Raw genomic sequence first — 19633 nt, forward strand, 5'->3', positions numbered from 1 at the left:
AATCACGAGGGCCTTTCAAGGTGAACCCTCCTGGCTCAACTGCGTCCAGCTCCTCTCAAGACAAAACAGGCGTCTAGGAACCAGCTGCTGAATAAATTAATGCAGATGTGCACACAAGCATGTATACATACCTAAGAGCAGACAGATGTGCAAACGTCTTTAAGGGTCTCAAACTAAATAAAAATTTTTTACTTACATTTTCAGCTCTGGAGATTGAACCCTAGGCTTTGTGTGTGCCAAGCAAATGCTCCAACCACTCTCTCTCTCTGTACCCAGTTGTTAAAAACAAAAAAATCTTACATGTGTGTAGAGACATCAACTCCCATGGTTATTGCTTTATTTACATGCCTACCAACTTTGAATTCTTGCTTACTTAGATTTATATGTATGTATGTATGTATGTATGTATGTATGTATGTATGTATGTCATACTAAGTAAGGGATGTTTACTTTTGACTGTGAACAAAGCTGGAAAAAAAATGCAGCTTTATCAGACTGTGACCCAAGAAACAGCCTGTGTTGGAATTAGGAGTGGCTTTGCACTTAGCTGTGTGTACTAAAGTACACTGGCCCACGTTCTAATTTTGGAGGCTGAGGCAGGAGAATTGCAAATTTGAGGTTTGCCTGGACTACATAGTGAGCCCTTGCCCCAACAGAAACCAGCCAAACACAAAGATCTTCATGTTTGTTTTCCAACCACCTTCTGATTCTCCACAGTTTCTGAAGGTATTTAGATCAGCCTTGGAGGGAGTTCGTGACGTGGAGAGGGGGTGAGACAAGGCTGATTCCTCTATGCATTGTGACCTGGCTGCTTTCTCACCTCTTTCCCACTGAGCAGGATCCAGCTTCATCTCTTCCATCTGGGACCTTTCTCTCTTCCTGACACTTTGAGATACTCAGCTCTGGATGGGTCAGGTTCTCCTGTGCATGAACTGAGAAATTCCGAATTCTCCTAGGGATCCCAACAAGCTCTGTACATTTGTACAGTGTGACTCTCACTTTGCAGATGGTCGCTCCATTTTTCCAGCAAAGGGCAGGGCCTCCTCATTTACCATGGCTTCTCTCTCTCTCTCTCTCTCTCTCTCTCTCTCTCTCTCTCTCTCTCTCTCTCTCTCTCTCTCTCTCTCATCTGTTCTCTGTTCATCTCTCACATGTGTTCACCCACCTGTGTACATTTATATTTTGAGACATGCTCTCACAGAACCCGGAGCTACCTTTTTCAGTTAGACTAGCTAGCCAGGAAGCCCCTGGGATCCTTGTCTGTGCTCCCCAGAACTGGGCTGCCAGCGAGTGCTACCTGGCACAGCTCTCCTCTCTGTGGGTGTCCGGGATCTACATTCCATAACTCTGTTAGGAAATGGAAAAGATCTTGTTAGGATCCATTTTAATGATAAAAAAAAGTATGCTTCTCTGAACCTTTAAATTTCAGAAGAGGGTGCTAAGCAAATATAGCCTTATTCATATGAAAAGGAGTTTTCTAAGAGGCTTCCAAAACTGATTCAATTCTCCCACAGGACAATCCCATTACACCTAATGCCAAGCATCTTGTGGGGGAAGGGTGGAGCACACTGTGTCATCCCCCGAGAGGGAGCTGTTTCTATTTGGGAAGATGATGCACACAGCACGAAGCAAGTCAGGTTTATTTCTTGAGCCCGGGTTGTTTGTTTCTACATTCTAGGTATTTTTGAGATTGAAAGAGACAAATTGATCCTGGATACAAGGTACCCTGAAGTCACATTTGAGAAGAAAAACTACCTTCACTTGGCATGCTTGTGGGTCAGCAACCACTGTAGTCTGTAACAGTCTGTTGCAAGCTCAGTGAATGTTTCAGTTTGCCAGAGCTGTCATGATAAATTAATTACAGGATGTTGCAGAAATGGCAAGGCTCCAGCAGCAGCTTGCATGGTTTAATATAGACCCATTTCCCCATTTCAATGTATTTGTGGTTAGATAAATCCTCAGAAATTTACAGCTGCTATAGACTAGTGTATTATGTAGTCTGCCTGCACACATAAGTATAGTAAGAGTTGATGTTCTTAAAGTGCATAGATTTGACTGACATTCCTTTCCACCATGAGACACTTAACTGCCTCGACACAGACCTCTGCGCATTAACTTCTGAGCAGCAGTCAGGGCTGGTTAGAGGCATGGGGGCTTAGCCACCCTTCACTTACACTGACTGTAGTTCAGAAAAATTCTGTGAGGCATTTATATTTGTTCACATTCCTGTGAGCAAATTTAGCGCCCACAAAAAAGCCAACTGATTCTCTTCTAAAAACACCAAAAACTGAACTGAATCTACCAAGCTTTTCTCCAGGGAACCTTCTTCCTTCAGTCTTCTCATTTTTTTTTTTAACCTTCCGTTGCTTTTTTTCCTTTTCAACAAGTTGTCTTCCTAGATGTCTTATCCTCCCTCCCGCTCTTATTTTCATTAAGCAAACCATCTCCGTTCCAAGGACAGCTAAGAAAGTGTCCTTTGGTTGGCAGGCGCTCGTGCGTTGTCTGTAAGAACTCCTCCCTTACATTTTCTTGTTTCCTATGTTCTCTCTGTCCTGGAGAAGAATCAAATGGTGAATTAAGTTAGAGTACACCAACATTAGCTTGCTGGCTACCTTCAGAGTCAACACTGATGCACGCCAGCAGTGAAGCCATTTTGAGCTAAGTCATGAGAGTTGAGAAAAAGGAATTATGAATTATGACACGTACGTCTCCCCCTTTTTAGATTGGATAAATAACACTGTAGACTCCTGCTAGTAACCATATCAAGTAACCGTATCAAGTTTTTGAGGCCAAACTAACCTGTCCATAAACAGTGTGAACTTGGAGGTGCTAAAGAGGAAGACTAGAAAGGGGAGCTTGCTCACAGGTCGTCCTTAGTCATGAGAGGGATCCAAAAGCAGCATTCTTTGCGTGTACAAAACAAATGTTTTTTATGTTATCCAGTTCCCGCCTTAGCTTAAAGCATTCCCTATTCAGCTTAGTAACTAGAGCAGAAGGGCAGTGGTGAATGAGGTGCCTCATTACTAACTTTACTTCCTGGGTCTCTGCAGAGAGGAGCTGTCTGCTGCCGCCCACTGAGCCCATTGTGAGCCTTAAGTGATGCCGACATTCACTGCTCCTGCAGATAATTGGATCCATCCACAGACCCGGGCTCTTCAGTCAACACAACCTTGATTGACACTCTGCTTGATGTTTTTATTATGCTTTATATGACTGGAATGGCGCCTTTTCTGTTTCATGAATAAAATGTTACTGTACATGTAATTAGTTTGATTCTACAGTACCCATTACTTCAGGAGACATAAGGGCTCTGGTGTGGAGTAAGGGGTGGCTAAAAATAACTATAGGGTGCACAAATGGCCAGCTTTAGAAACGATTTTCACGTAGGTATATACAAATTTTGGGCGGAATGTGGCTCTAGTCACACGCGTGGCAGTCTCCAACTTGAAATGCTGACCTGTTTGCCTTCTACAGCACACAAGGACCTGCAACGGCGTCTGCTCCTTCGCAGTACACTTAGCACGGGCACTTACAGGCTGTGCGCCTGGGAGAGCTACTTACTTAACTTCAGAACCTCGTGCTGCTTATTGTAAAACAGGGAGGTTCTGTGTGCCTCAAAGATCTGATACAAAGGGAAATGGAGATTATGTGTAATAATAAAAAATGAAGATCTGGGAAATATTTCTTGTAGTCAAGTTTAGTTGGGTAAAAACTGATAATGTTGGTTTAAAAATATTTCTACTATTTTACTAACACATAGGGGCCTCACATGGAAATCAACTAAAACATATAAAATTATCACTAATTTTTGTTATCATTTTATAGTCTTATTGTTCCTTTTTTTTTTCTTTCCCAAGACAGGGTCTCTGTGTAGCCTTGGCTATCCTGGACTTGCTTTGTAGACCAGGCTGACCTCGAACTCACAGCGATCCACCTGCCTCTGCCTTAAAGGTGTGTGCCACCACCACCCGGCTTCTTATCTTCTTAAATACTTAACATATGACAAAAGGGACACATCATATTCATCTATAATGTTTAACTTCTGGGTATAGTTGTGCTGAAATTCCTAGAGAGAAAATGTCACAAATAAAATTTTACATTAACTCTTGGGTTTACAAGTTAAACCCAAGAACATGTTTTTGTGTGCTAGAAACCATGCATAAAACTTCATATGTAGCAAGCGTTTGGTATATCATTTTATACCAAAACCTGCATTTATGTTAATATTCCATGATTGAAATCTTATAAAAACTTGATTTTTTTTTTTTTAGGTGGCTGAGGAGATGGCCTGATGGATGAAATACTTGCCATGCAAACATGAAACTTAGAATTTGGGTCCCTAGGACCCATGTAAATGCCACTGGGTGGGTATGCCAGCTGTACACAGGTGCATCCAGACACATACTGGCAAAATATCTTCAGTTTTTATCATACTGTTAAAGTTTTGCAAATCTTATTCACAGTATAGTTTTGATACTGCACACGTTGTGATACAGAGATGGTGTCAAACTGTTCATCTGAACAGATAGTGTAATAATGATAAAAACAGTTACTGAAAAACATATGTGCTATAAATCCAGTGGCTGTGCTGTCTTAGTTCATGCAGGAGTACAGGCAGGAGCTCGCACCTGCCGTGTGCTAACAGTGTCTCACCATCGTCATGGGTGTGACCCTGAGGCTCACACTGGCCAACCCCAGGACAGTCTGCTCTTCCTGGCACGAGGCTCATCTTACTGTTGTCTTCAGTAGGTGCAATAAAAAAATAATCTTTTAACTTTCACATGAACACGGGGATCTCAGCAAATGCTCGGCTCCTCCAATATCTTTCCATTAGTCTTGTTCATTTTCTCTTTGGTGAATTTAAAACTGAAATCGGAGAACTAACATGCCTCTCGAAATCAGGTGACCCATATGAATGCTGAATGGTCAAGGGGCTTACCTGTCCAGGTTCAGAAGGCCTAACATCAACCCAGGGCCTTCACACTCAGGTATGTGAATGAATGCTCATCTGCGTGCCCACACACATAAATATGCAAACACACACACACACACACACACACACACACACACACACACACACACACAGGGAGAGAGAGAGAATCACAAGCTGAAATGGTAGGGACACATTTATTTATTTATTTATTTATTTATTTATTTTACTTTTATCAAGCAGTACACTCACGAGACAGAAAAGAAGTGTGGACAGCTTGACTTAGCTCTGGTCCAAAGGCACCTGGAGCACAGACATACACAACCAGAAGGGTGCCAGCTTGGCACTGACAGAAGAAACTTCAGTGCTTTGGGCTGTGAGCTTCAGCGGTTTTCAGCGCCACGCTGCACACTTTTGAAGACTCTTTTAATAACAACAATACGATGAAGCTTCTCAACAGCAGGGTCATGTTTACCACTTTCACGACATGTGCATGGATAAGAGCCAAATATATTTGTACTAGAAGCTATTTCACGCTGGCCCATCTGGACACATTTACACCTCAGTGCTCAACCCAGCTTTTCTCACTTCTTATTTCAATGAGATCAATTGTCTACTTTGGTAAATAAGGTTTTCAAATGTTACCACAGGCTCTGACCCTGTTGGGGTTACATGTCTTACTGACAGACTTATCTCGTAGTTGAGGGAAGGGGAAGTCAAGAACCAAGAAGGGTGAATTTCCCTAATACATCCAATCCAAACATATGGCCACATGGCAATGGCCCTGTGACTCTAGAAATAAAGACAGATAGTGCTGTGTAATAACTTAAAAACAAATACTCAGACTAAAATAAATATCAAAGAATTTATATCCATATATTACTTATATGCTTAAATATGAACTGCCTTTAAAAAATAGAAATAACTTTGGTTCACCATTGCCAGTCCAGACAAAATCCCTCTTAGTGTATGTTGGGTTACATGTATGATTCACTCAAAGGCAATGTGAACACCTAGTTCTTTAGAGCAGATGCCTCTTGTAAAGCCTTTGTTACTGGGGCTGTTTGAATGCGCAATGATGGGAGGGCTGCTTAGTTTTTACAGTTAACTTCAAAAGCAGACACACTGCATTCTGAGCAGCACATCACACCTACAGCCACATCACACCTACGGCCACATCACACCTACAGCCACGTCACACCTACGGCCACATGACAGACATGGTGACACTGGATGGTGACTTAGCGGGCAGGTCAATAATGCGTTCACTTTTATTCACATCTGCTGAGCAGTGGTTCTGGGCTTCTCTTTGTTGGTTTTCCAGCAGCAGCAGTAAATTTTGATGTAGCTACTAATAGCACAAGTACAATACTTTGACCACTAACACTCACAATGGTTTACAACAATTAAGCCCACAGGCCACAGTGAATTTTTATTTTTTTTACAGCCAAACCTCACTTCAGAATTTTCACAAGGTCAATAAACAGCAGATGCTTCTTCTCATCCAAAATCCGAAGAGAAATCCACTTGGCTTAGCTTTTCATTTCTATTCATCTGGTTGCTTCTTCATTTGTTTCCAACTTTTTACTAGGGAGAGAAGCATACAAAGATAGTGAACAGTGTTTTCCGGGTGCCGCCTGCGCAGCCATCCACACACCACACACAGTAACACAAGAGCTATGCTAACTTAGCTGTGTTATGCTTTGCCCCCCAAGCGTACTGCCCACATCTCTGTGCATCATTAGCAACTGCACTGACTGTCCCTGCATCAACAAGCTAACACGAGCACAAAAATTTCTCAAGAGTAGATGCAACAGCTCCAAGATGAGGCGGATATTAAAGGAGGTGGCTGGCAAGCACAGGGTTCTCTGCTTCGTCCCAGTCCCACAAGAACGCGGAGACAGGCGGCCATTTCCATGCGGGCTCCCTCATTTACTCCACTGGCTGTGTCTAATTTCCAACCTGGGCTAATTATTATATTTTTCACACTATATGAGAGAAGGTGTACTGTGATTCTGATTGACTATGACAGTGATTGCAGACACAATTTTGGGGTAAAACAAATCAAATTATTTCTAAATCTCAAGGGCCAGCATGCAGGTGCTGCCTTCTTACAGGCCACAGTGGGGTTTGTGGTGGCCTGCCCGGTGTCACCACTCTTGTAGCCCAGCTGATCATCTGAGCTTAAACATCCTTGACCTCTGCTCCAGCCAGGGGCTACAACACTGGCATGTCCTCAGAAACAGGCTGTCCTTGGAACAGTGGTACTAGGCTGGTTACCTCATAGGCCACCTGTGAGAAAAGCTGACACACGAGGCAGGCAAGGGCACAGGCTAGTCACTCCTCAGTGGGAGCTCAGGGGGAAGGCAAACACTTGCGTTTTTCAAAACAGGCCTTATCACCTGGCGGTGGTGGTGCACGCCTTTAATCCCAGCACTCGGGAGGCAGAAGCAAGTGGATGAATGTGAGTTCGAGCCCAGCCTGGTCTACAAAGTGAGTCTAGGACAGCCAAGGCTACACAGAGATACCCTGCCTCAAAAAACAAAAAACAAACAAAACACCCAAAACAAAACAGGCCTTATCTTAAGAACATGTTACATTTTTTTTTCCATATGAGAAAAATTTATACTCAAGGTTGGTAAAAATGCTGTTGTCTACTTCTGTTCTTGATTTGAAATTTGTTAAATGTAATTACACAGATAAATTCCTGTTACCTATAGAAGTATAAGCTCAGAATCAGGTCCAGGTGAAGCTCATGAAAGCAGCTGCTTAAGTGTCAAGTGAGACAGACACCACAGCAACAGGAAGAGTCTGGAAAGTCATTTCTGTTATTACACGTATACAGGGAGTGAATGTGACACTGTCTTCCAATTGGGGACTGATGAGAGTGGGGAAGAGTGTAGTAAAGGTTCAAGTAATTGCAGGGTACAACTCACATAGAGACCTGAAAACCTGCAAAGTACAGAGAGGCGAACACAGGTCTTACAGGAACAAGACAACACAACAGACAAGAGGGAGGGAGAGATTCGGGCTGAAAGCAGTGCAAAAAGAAGGAAGAGGGACAGAAGAGGGAGGGTGGCAAAGGGAGACCCACAGCTGGAAGTCAGCGAGAGGGCTCCGCAGGTGCAGAAGATAGATGTAGGGCAAGCGGAAGGCAGCAGGTGTGGGAAGTAAACAGAGAAGGCAGGAGAAACCCGCGAGGCCACCCCAAGGAAAGCTTAGCAAAAGCTCCAGCAGCAGCAGCAGCAGAGGTCTTCAAGGAACTGTGTCGACTGTCAAGAGGAAGGGGTAACCGCCTGTGAGCAGGGACAGGTCAGGGTGAAGGGGGCAGAAGGGGGAGTCACACGTGCACCACGGGCTACTCAGACAGTGGTACACTTGGTAGAGAGCAGGGCCTACAAAGCTGGGACACAGCCCAGGGACAAGGTCCCATCCACCCAGGGACACAACTCTGAGGCGTCTTCACACAGTAGGCCTGCACTAGCACAGGACAGAAGCAAACAGAAAGCTTCAAAAGCCCCTTAACACACAAAGAGAAAGGAGAATCTGTATAGCAAGTTTATGAAAATGAATATGAAACCAGGCTGCTGTTTGTGTCAACAGTGAGATTCAGTAGAAAGCTGGGCTTTATGTCAGAAGAAACGGAACCTCATCCTTAGTCCCAGGTGCGCCTCTGTGCTGAGCTCCAGGTTTGGTGCTGGGGAGCAGAAGATGCCAGCATGCCCGGACCTTGTAAGCACTCAAGACTTTGCCGTCCAGGCAGAGCCCTCAACTGGGAGGCAGAAACACAACCCGCTTATGGCACTCTGCGTTTTGAGAGCCTGGGCCTTGGGTTCTTGTGTGAAAAGAATAGATCATGTTAGACACCTCTGAAATTATGTTCATTTAGAAAGGAACATTAAAGTAGTGTGAAAACACTGAGTAGAAAAAAAGGGGAAAAGACATGGATAAAAATGAAAAACAATAACCACAGCCTTAACACCTAGATGGTTCATTTAGAAAGGAACATTAAAGTAGTGTGAAAACACTGAGTAGAAAAAAAGGGGAAAAGACATGGATAAAAATGAAAAACAATAACCACAGCCTTAACACCTAGATGCCGAACTCACACCTGCTGATGCACACTGCTCAATGCATACACAATGAACTCACACCTGGTGATGCACACTTCTCAGTGGTACACACACAGACAGTAGACTCACATCTGCTGATGCTCAATGTACACACACAGTGGACTCACATTTGTTGATGCACATTGCTCAATGCACATGCATTGACAGTAGACTCACACCTGTTGATGCACACTGCTCAATGCACACACAGTAGACTCATATCTGCTGATGCACACTGCTCAATGCACACACAGTAGATTCATACCTGCTGATGCACACTGCTCAATGCACACCCAGAGTGGACTCACACCTGCTGATGCACACCCGTATGCTGGCTATTCTATTTGTCTTCCAGATTTGCCATCACGTCTTTCTAACATCTGTTGATGCACACCTTCAATGGCACACACGTGCCGACTATTTATTCGTGCCTTCCAGACTTATCAATTACATCTTTCCACTCACATAAGAACAATTTTCGCATATGAATAATGAGTACCTGAAATCTATCACAGAAGCGCTTCCCATTTAATAAATTCTCCCTAGAGGAGCAGAATCCACTGAAACAACTTTGACTGCGTAATGGTCTCTCTCTGTCCCTGTGGCAGGCTCAGCCATCAGCCTCCCCTCTAATAGGCAAATCAACAGATCGAGGTGGAGTTATTTTAACCAATGCTTTGCTCATACAGACTGAATTAGAAAATTTTTTCTAAACATGTATTTGAAGGCATTTTAACTGGATCTCTCCCTTGTCTTCAAATGTTATCCTACTGTCAGGTCAAAGGGCATGCTGATTTTTGAGGCTAGGTTTCACTAATTTGCCAGTATAGCTTTGACTGCTTGGGATCCTGTCATTTTCCACCTTAGAGCACTAGGAACTGGCACGACAGACAAACCCCATCACATCTGTCTATGAAGAATTTTGAAAACCACAGCCCTCACATGTCCCCCTTTATGGAAATAAAAACAAACTTACTACCACGCTGGCATCCATGAAGAATGAATGGGTTGCACACAGGCACATGCATATGCTTAAGAGCTTAGCCTGCTCCCTTGTATCGTCATAAAATTTATTTCCTAACTTTTGAAGCTTACTGTCACTGGGCATAGTGCCGCATGCCTTTAATCCCAGCACTCAGGAGGCAGAGGCAGGTGGATGGCTGTGAGTTTGAGGCTCACCAGGCTGTGAGCCTGGTCTACAAAGCGAGTCCAGGACAGCCAAGGCACACACAGAGAGACTCTATCTCGAAAAACCAAACCAAACCAACCAAAAAACCAAAAAACAAAATCTAACTGTGCTGTTTTGCTCTTCATTTCACAAATTTGATGACTGCTAAAGGAAACATTTTTCATGTTTACTGCCAAATATATTTATTCTTTTGATAACATCTCCTTATCTTCTTCAGTTTGCTTAGTGATATATTTCTTGTTTTGATGATTTCTTGGAGCTTTCTATATGCTACAGGTACCAATCCTTTAGGTAAAATTCTTCTCCAGCCCAACTATTATTTAAAAACTTTATCGGCCCACATATTCTTTCTTTAAAAACAAATTCATTTTTTATTTTATGAGTATGAGTGTTTTGCCTGGGCCCATAGAGGACCCAAGGAGGACAGAACAGGGTATTGGATCCTGGAGCTGGAGCTATAGACAGTTGCAAGTTGCTGTGTCCTGCTGGGAACTGGACCCAAGTCCTCTGCAAAAGCAGCAAGTACTCTTAACTGCTGAGCCATCTTCCCGGGCACCAATTTTTCATTTGTGACATGCATAATTTAAAATTTTCCATTATATAAATCCAAACATCTGTCCTTGCTGGACATAGTGGCACGCGGCTATAGTTTCAGGTTCTTAGAAGCTAAGGATGAATGCTTGAGGCCAAGAGTCTGAGGACAGTCTAGGAAACAGGAACTGCCCTTCCCCCAAAAAACCCAAACCACTACTACAACAAAAACAACCAAACAAAACGCCAGAAAAAACCAGAAATGTTTTCTAATTCCAACATCACAATTATATAAAAGCCATTCCAGGATATTTAGTTACTCATTTTTTTGTATAAGTAGATTTGGTTTTTTCTTTCTTTCTTTTTTGTTTTTTTGTTTTTTTTTGTTTTTTTGTTTTTTGAGACAGGGTTTCCCTGTGTAGCCTTGGCTGTCCTGGGCTTGCTTGTAGACCAGGCTGGCCTTGAACTCACAGTGATCTGCCTGCCTCTGCCTCCAGAATGCTGGGATTAAAGGTGTGTGCCACCATGTCCAGCTTTAGTTTTTTCAAATTAAAAGAGTTCTGGAAACTGAGTCTAATTCTAGAACTAGTTAATGTAAGTGTGTGGGCGTGGTTAGAACTGCAACACTGAACATTTTTTTTTCAACAAACTTCTGCCTATGAGACGATAAAGTGTCCTGACAGGCTTCCCTCCATCTCTTAGGCCCACTCACCCCTACCATGTCCCCAAGGGCCCATCTCAGAGGTAAATGCGGTCTACCTGAATCAGGCTTGCTTCCTCAGGACCCCAGGCCTCCTCTCACACCGGAAGGGCTTCCAAGTGGCTCTCCCCTCTCCCCTCTCGGCTCACAGACACTCTTGTCATCCCCTCTGTACAGAGATCGCTACACACGAGCTTTCTACTAGGTACTGCACAGTCTGTTTCTCTGTTTACGGCCCAGAATTTTGGAGGGGGAGACTACTCTGGTGGTCTTTTCCTTCCAGGCTGAAGGCAGGCTGATCTGCACATCTAGGGTTCTCCATCAACACTTCCTCCAAGGCCACTAACAGCCTCTTGTCAGTGTTTATGCAGGCTGTGCTCTCCCTGGCATCTGCCATTGCTGACCAGGAAGCCTCAAGCCTTGCCCTGGCGATGAACTAACTAACACTCTCCCGATTGCTTTTCTCCCAAGTCTAGTTTCCTGCTGCTTTTCTCTCACCTCTATCAAGGTGACTCTTCGCATGGGTGGCTCACTCTTCTTCGGCTGCACATCTGCTGTGTGTCCGCGGTCCTCCCAGCTCTGCTCTTTGCCCTTCTCAGAGCTACAGGAAGGGAAGATTATAAAGGAGAGGCCAGTAAGACACCTGCTGCAGTGGGTTAGGTAAGGCTGGATCTGGGAAGGGTGACAAGTGGGAGGATGTGAGGGAGCCGTGGGGCAGAGCTACAAGGGGACTATCCAAGGGGGAGAGAGAGAGACAGTTGCGCCGTCTCAGCCATGATGAAGGGACAGGAACGAAACAAAATCTGTCTGCTTCTGAAAAAAACTTAGATGCCTAGGGAAATGAGAACATTTTATCAACATAGAGGGTAAAACAAAGTTTTTTGTTTAGATTTTATTTATTTATTGTATATGAGTGCTCTATTTGCATGTATACCTGCAGGCCGGAAGAGGGCATTAGATCAGGTTACAGATGGTTGTGAGCCACCATGTGGTTGCTGGGAATCCAACTCAGGACCTCGGGAAGAGCAGACAGTGCTCTTAACCACTGAGCCTTCTCTCTTGCCCTACAGGATATTTCTTAATGACAAGTGGAAGGCATTCTAAGTGAGTTTTAACCACACTGCAGACAGCAACAAAAAACTCCATGGTATTAGCAAAACATACCCCATGGTTTACTGTAGTACAAATCATGTTAGGAAAAAGAATAGACAGACATGAAAAGAGAGAGACTGAGGTACCAGGAACCTAGTGTTTTCCCTAGAACATGCAGGAAAGCTGTGAACATCCTAGACAGAGCTTTAAAAACACACAAGAATTTAAAAATCAGGCAGTGAGCAGCAACAACAAAGACCCTGTGCAGAGAGACACATGTGCATAAGTCATGTGCACAGAGACATATGTGCATAAGCCATGTGCACAGAGGCACACGTACGTAAGTCATGTACACAGAGACACATGTGCATAAGCCACGTGCACAGAGCACATGCACATAAGCCATGTGCACAGAGGCACACATGCATAAGTGTTGCTGCAGCTCTCACGTGACTGTATCTGGAGATGGGGCCCTCAGGGAGGGGGAAGAAGTCAAGACATTTTAATCCAGCAGGACAATTCCAGTGTCTTCAGAGGACGAGACACTGGAATGTGCTTGCCTGTGAGCACACGCACATACTCTCTCCGTGTGTGTGCAGACGGCAGTCAGGTGAAGCCATAGGGAGAAGGCAGCCACGTGACAGTCAGGAAGAGAGGCCATGCTTGAAGACATAATGACCTCTTGAAGCTTAGTAATAACAGGTCTGGAGAGACAGCCCAGCAAGTGACAACCTGGGTTTTAGTCCCATAGTCCACAGGGCAGAAGGAGAGAAAACTGCCTCTTTCAAGTCATCCTCTGAGCGCCACATATCCATGGCATGCAGGCCCAGATAAGGGAATAAGTGCAGAAAAAAGGAAGAGACAGATAGACATTCTTTAAACAAATATTTATTTCACCAAAGAAATCGTAAATACACCTAGGCAGGCGTACACACACACACACACACACACACACACACACACACACACACACGGACATACAAATTCCAAACACACAAGACACACCTTGAATTCTAATGGCTGACATTACAGTCTGACTATATCAAGTATTGGTGAGGAAACACAACACTCTTGCATACAGGTAAGATGATAAATGTGAGATCATATGGGAAAAGGTATGGAAAACTGTCCTAGCTACCCTAGGGCTAGTTGTTTACCTAAGAGAGGTGAATACAAATATCTATACAATGACTTGTACACAAATACTGATATTTGTAGTGGCTCCAAATTAGACAACTCAAGGATCTATTAATAGGTAATGAATAAACAAGTTGTGAAACTGGAAAGTCGAGAAGGAAGCGAGGCCACGGTTATCGAGGGACAGCAGCTGAGAAAGGAGAAACAGAAGGGAGCTACTGTAAAAAGAAAGAGAAATTCCTTAAATGTGCTAATGGCTCATGGAGTCTACCTTTCTTAAGATCTGAAATTTGGGTGGCTGGAGAGATGGCTCAGAGGTTAAGAGCACCGACTGCTCTTCCAAAGGTCCTGAGTTCAATTCCCAGCAACCACATGGTGGCTCACAACCATCTATAATGAGATCTGCTGCCTTCTGGCATGCAGGTGTACATGCAGGCAGAGCACTGTATACATAATAATAAATAAATAAATCTTTAAAAAAATCTGAAATTTGTATGTTATTTACAGTTTATCAAGTATATGTATGTATACACAAAACCAGACCTATCTAAACATACGCATGTATATGTGTGAATGTTTACTTGTATAGGTATGTGTGGATGTTGGTGTGTGTGCACTTATGGGTGTGTGTGTGTTGGTGTATGTGCACTTATAGGTGTGTGTGTTGGTATGTGTGCACTTATGGGTGTGTGTGAAACCCAAAGGCGGTATGCTGCATAGCTTTATGTCAACTAGACATAAGCTAGAGTCATTTGGGAGGAGGGAGCCTCAGTTAAGGAAATGCTTCTGTAAGATGGAGGTGTGGTCAAGCCTGCAGGGAATCCTCTCAATTAGTGATTGATGGAGCAGGGGCCATCCCTGGGCTGGTGGTCTTGGGTTCTATAAGAAGGCAAACAAGCCAGTAAGCAGCACCCTCCATGGCCTCTGCATCAGCTCCTGCCTTCAGGTTCCTGCCCTGTTTGAGTTCCTGCCCTGACTTCCTTCGATGGTGAACTGTGATGTGGAATGTGAGCCGAATGAACCCCTTCCCCCCCAGCTTGCTTCTGGTCATGGTGTTTCATCACAGCAGTAGTCATCCTGACTAGGACGGGTGTCATCCTCGGGAACACTGTCCATCTTATTGGAGATAGACTGTCCTTTACCTGGTGCTCACAGTTGGGCTGGACTGGCTGGCCGGCAAGCTCCAAGGCTGGTCCCTGGGCACCTCACCGGCACTGGGGTTCCAGGCACGTACTGCCGTGTCTAGCCTCCGCTACACTTTAGCTGGAGGGTGCATGTGGGCCTAGGCTTCACCCGAAAAGCTATTCACTCTGGAGAATATGGAATGTGCCCTTTCATTTCTGCTTAGTAAACAGTTCTAAATTTAAGAAGAAAAGCCCTTAGGCATCAGTGATTTTTTTCATTTTTTATTTTTTATTTTTATTTTTTGGTTTTTCAAGATGGAGTTTCTCCATGTTAGCCTTGACTGTCCTGGACTCGCTTTGTGTACCAGGCTCTGCCTCAAACTCACAGCGAACTGCCTGCCTCTGCTGGGATTAAAGGTGTGTGTCGCCACACCCAGCTCCCAGTAATTTTATTATTAACTGTAGTATTATGTAAAATTTCAACGAACTGAAAATTGTTCATCAGATAGAAATTAAAGCATGCGAGGCCTGTGCGTAGATACCCAGGACCAGGCGAAGGGAGGACACAAGAACAGACTGCAGTTCTAAGCCGCTGCCTGCCTAGACCTCATTTCTCCACTGGCAGGAAGAACATCGGATTGTCTCTTTCTTGGAGACATTTTGAGAATCAAAAGTGATGATTTGGGCAAATATGCTCACAACACACACACACACACTGTTAGGGCAGCGATAAATGACTGTTGAGAGAGAACTAGCCCTGATCAAGAGAACAGACTCTCCTGTCTGCACACACCTCATTTCCAGTTGTTTCCGTGAACCATCTGGCTAGGGAGCAGCAAGTGGGAAGGGGGGGGGGGAGCTCGCCTTAAGCCCCACTAAAGAGGCGGGGGAGGGGCTGGCGAGACGGCTCAGTGGTTAAGAGCACTGGCTGTTCTTCTACAGGCCCTGGGTTCTATCGCCAGCACCCACACGGCAGCTCACCACTGTCTGTAACCCTAAGATCTGACACCCTCACACAGACACACTTGAGGGCCAAACACCAATGCATGTTAAAATAAAGATTGAAAAAAGAAAGCCAGGTGGACTAAGAAGCCCTCCCCTTCACAGAATCCCCGGCCGCAGCCGAGCAGACCTGCAAGGCTGCCCGCCTTTCTGAAGGAAAGGGTAACTTCTCCTTTTCTTCTTGTTATCTGTTTCAAAGCAGCTTCCCTCACACGCTGGGCTGCCTTACTTTCCTGGCTCCCTAGCATGTGGCTGCTGGTCTCCTGTGTGTGCTGAACCCCAAGCTGGCTTCCTCCTTTCCTGTGCTGCTACCCAGCCACTGAGCTCTACAGTGGGACCGCCCTGGAGTTTACTTTCTTTCTTTTATTTTCTCATTTTACAGGACAGGGTCTCTCTGTGTAGCCTTGGCTGTCCTGGACTTGCTTTGTAGACCAGGCTGGCCTTGAACTCACAGCAATCCACTTGCCTCTGCCTCCCGAGTGCTGGGATTAAAGGTGTGCGCCACCATACTGGGCTTGAGTTTTCTTTCAAACTAACAATATGGCATGAGCACCTGGCTAAACAGAGGAGTTGTGGAAAGAATTATAAGGTGTCTTCCCGATTACTTGACTTTTAAAGTCTATTTAAAACTACACAGCACTTATCTGGGGAGTAAACGTCTTGTGTCATGTCACCTGGTTTTATCTGGTAATTCCTGTCATCTGAGTAAGGATTTCTGAAGTAAAAAAGTGATTATTTTTCAAGCTTTGAAAGCATGTAGCATATCTTAACTTTATGTAATATGTCTGCAGGAAGCTCAGCAGGGAAGGTCTGTGTGCACATGTGTGTGGGAGATGGGAGGAGCTAACAGATGCCGGTGCTGCTCATGGGTGCTGTACCATGTATACGATACGGAGTACACACGCTGATGGCATCCCGGGAACCGGCTATTTTCCCTGTAAAGCCTCAGGGAATTTAGCCTCATAATTTAGTTTTACTTAACCATTCACTTGAATCTAGTTAATGTTATTTCAAAACATTACTCAAAGTAATAAAAAAAAAAAAAGAAGCCTCCTGCTGTTTAGTGTGTTGCTGTTTTATGTAACATTATTTCTCTGGGCTTTAACACATTTGTGCTATGAAAAAGGGATAAGAACAGAACAAAGTTATTTATCATCTCAAATTATCCAAAAGAAGCAGCTACTTACTGCGCTACAGACTGTGAGCCCAGTTGGGAATCCGGGGACCCATCCTTATTGAGCGACTGCTGTGAAGGAGGAGAGAAAACCAAACAGTCAGTCAAACACGGAAGGGGAGCACGTGGTCAGCGCCCACACAGAGCCCGCCAGCTTTCTGCGTGAAGACAGGACGCGAATGTCTACGCCCGTCTTGAACGTGCATCTCTATCCAGGAAACACACTCACTCCTATGGAAAGCCAGGAGCTAGCCCACCACACGGTGTACACCTTCATAAACAAGGTTAGCTTTCGGATGCTGGCATCAAAGAACCAAAACCAAAACCAAAACCCCCAAACCCTACAAACAAACAAAACCATCATTATCATCATCAATAAAAACAGGGAAAAAACCAAAGGAAATCAAAGGGAGAGGCTGGCTGTTGGGTTAAGTCACTCAGTGCCGTGGTCGGCTGCTGAAGCTCCACACGTATCTCTTTCTCATCACTGCTTTTCTCTCTATTCTTGTCAGTGCATCCAGATTTTATTGTGAGGCTCAACTGTGCTGAATGCAAGATTCTGACTCTGAACACTGTAAATCTGTTACAAATTTGTTCAGTAATTTTGCTTTATTAGTGGCACCCTTGAGAAAAAGATTGAAGACATACTTTCGGAGGTACCAACTTATATTCTAAATGCTAGACACTTCCTTTAGAATTTGGAGTATTAGCTCCAACCCAAAGCATAGTGAGGAAATGGTGTTTAATGTAACAGCGCTTTATACATCAACACAGTGCTGCCATAAAACAGACTGAAAGTGGTTTTTAGAGATAATAGATGTTACAGAAAAGATCCATTGCATCCAAAATAAGGCAATAAATTGCTGAATTATGTACAGATGAAAGAGATCTACACAATTATTTAAATTAAAGTCACTCAGAAAACAGAGTAAAAAACCAGAATGAAAGAAAAGGAAGCCAGCTTTTCTCTCCACCGTGTTTGGGAACTGCTGCTCTCCCAGCCCCTCCGCTCTGCGGCTCACTCACTCGGCCTCTACACTCCCCGTCAGTCAGACTCTGCAGGACTGCAGGCCTGCGCCTCGGCACCCAGTGTCTCTGAAGAAGCATCGCTGTGCTCACTGTAAGGCCTGATTCAGCTGCTTCGCTTGACTATGGTCATGTATTTACTATCAAGTTGCTTTACATCAAACGTTTAAGATGAGGGTTAAAGAACAACAAGACCAGGGTGAAAGGTGGGCGCTGTAGCAAGTGACCCCACAACACAACAACTAAAAGCACCTGGTTTCTGTTTTTTTTTTAACCACTACAGCTGATAAGACTCAGTTAAAATATACTGAGAAAAAAATAAATACCCACAGTCAATTTCAAACTCTAAGACTAGTTCACATTGCTGAATCCCTTGCCTGTCCTTAGCCAAGAGCAGAACAAGCAGCAAGGAGCATCAGGGCCAGACTCAGTGAGAAAGCTTCCTCAGCGCTGATGAGCATGTAAGCTCCAAACACGTCAGTCAGACTAAGTGGGAGGTTTGAATTTTTAAAATTCTTCACAAGGTTTAAGTATTATTTCTACCTCTTTGCCCAAGGGAAGCCAACATTTTGCCAAAATAAATAAATAAAAATAAATAAATAAATAAATTTGAATGACTGGACTTAGTGAGAGAAGCAAACATGCAGCCCACAACCTGAATTCTCCTCGGGGTGCACCTGTCCTCTGGAGCCGAGGACAGAAATCAACTGACTCTCCCTTTTCAGCCAGTACTGCCCTGTGCAAGTCTTGGGAGTCATGCTAATAATAGAGTCTGCTCATGAGAACCGGGTGCTGGGACACCTCAGAAAGGTTGTCTGCAGTACATTAATAGAGAAAGGGAGATAGTGATCAGAGTGCATTGTGTGTGTGTGTGAAAGTCAAAAACAAATTTAGTAAAAAGATAAAAAAAAAAAAAACCAGGTTAAATATTGTCCATGCTGTGTCCCCGTTGTGTTCTTACAGAACTCACGATGCAAAGTGGCTTGGGCTATGTTCAAATCCTGTAACTCTTAAATTAGGAGGGAGCCCACACTACAATGTTTGCACACTTATCTGTGAGAACACGCACTTCATCAGGACCAATGCTGCACTCTAAGCACCTGTACTCACTCATTCCTCGGTCCCGGGCGCGGCACATCATGTGGGTAGTGACTCATGGAGGCAGTAGGAGGGGAAGAAGGAGTTGTCTCTGTGAGAGGTTTCACGCTATCTTTAAACAGAAGCCCCAAGGCTGGATGCGCTCAGCCCGTATGTGCCCCCCACCATCAACAAGGCCGAGGAGCATGACGCCCTCCTCCCCCTCCTTTCCACACACACCTCTCAGTGGTTTTGTGACTTCGTTTCCTCTTCACGGACACCCTTGATTTGGAGAGGAGGGGATGAAGAGAGGATGAGCAAAGCGGATGAGGAGTGGGAGGACCAGACTCTAGAGGTGCCTGCTTTCCCAACCCTCACAGCATCTTTGGGATGACTTCCAATGTAGGATGCAATGAGGCTTGAACATGAAAGGAAGGACACACGGAGCGACTTGAAATGGCACCACTGATTCTGGGGAGTTACCAACAAGGAAATAACTGACAAACAGCTTTGTAAAGGAGAAACGGGCCATGCAAATA

General features: G+C 44.4%; 1 protein-coding gene across 3 annotated transcripts in view; it reads right to left on the bottom strand.

Moving 5' to 3' along the window:
• Positions 1–5113: 5113 nt before the first annotated feature.
• AHI1 (Abelson helper integration site 1) overlaps positions 5114–19633 on the bottom strand; it is a 129220-nt gene continuing 114700 nt past the window's right edge. For all 3 annotated transcript variants that reach the window (XM_084777565.1, XM_084777566.1, XM_084777564.1), the window contains 3 exons: positions 17005–17063; positions 11961–12063; positions 5114–6517 (listed from right to left, as the gene is read on the bottom strand). In XM_084777565.1, the coding sequence (XP_084633691.1) occupies positions 6515–6517; positions 11961–12063; positions 17005–17063 (165 nt within the window). In that variant the 3' untranslated portion in view covers positions 5114–6514. The remainder of the gene's footprint in view (positions 6518–11960; positions 12064–17004; positions 17064–19633) is intronic.

Source organism: Acomys minous, assembly GCF_964271855.1.
Source record: "Acomys minous genome assembly, chromosome: 3".
NCBI lineage: Eukaryota > Metazoa > Chordata > Mammalia > Rodentia > Muridae > Acomys > Acomys minous.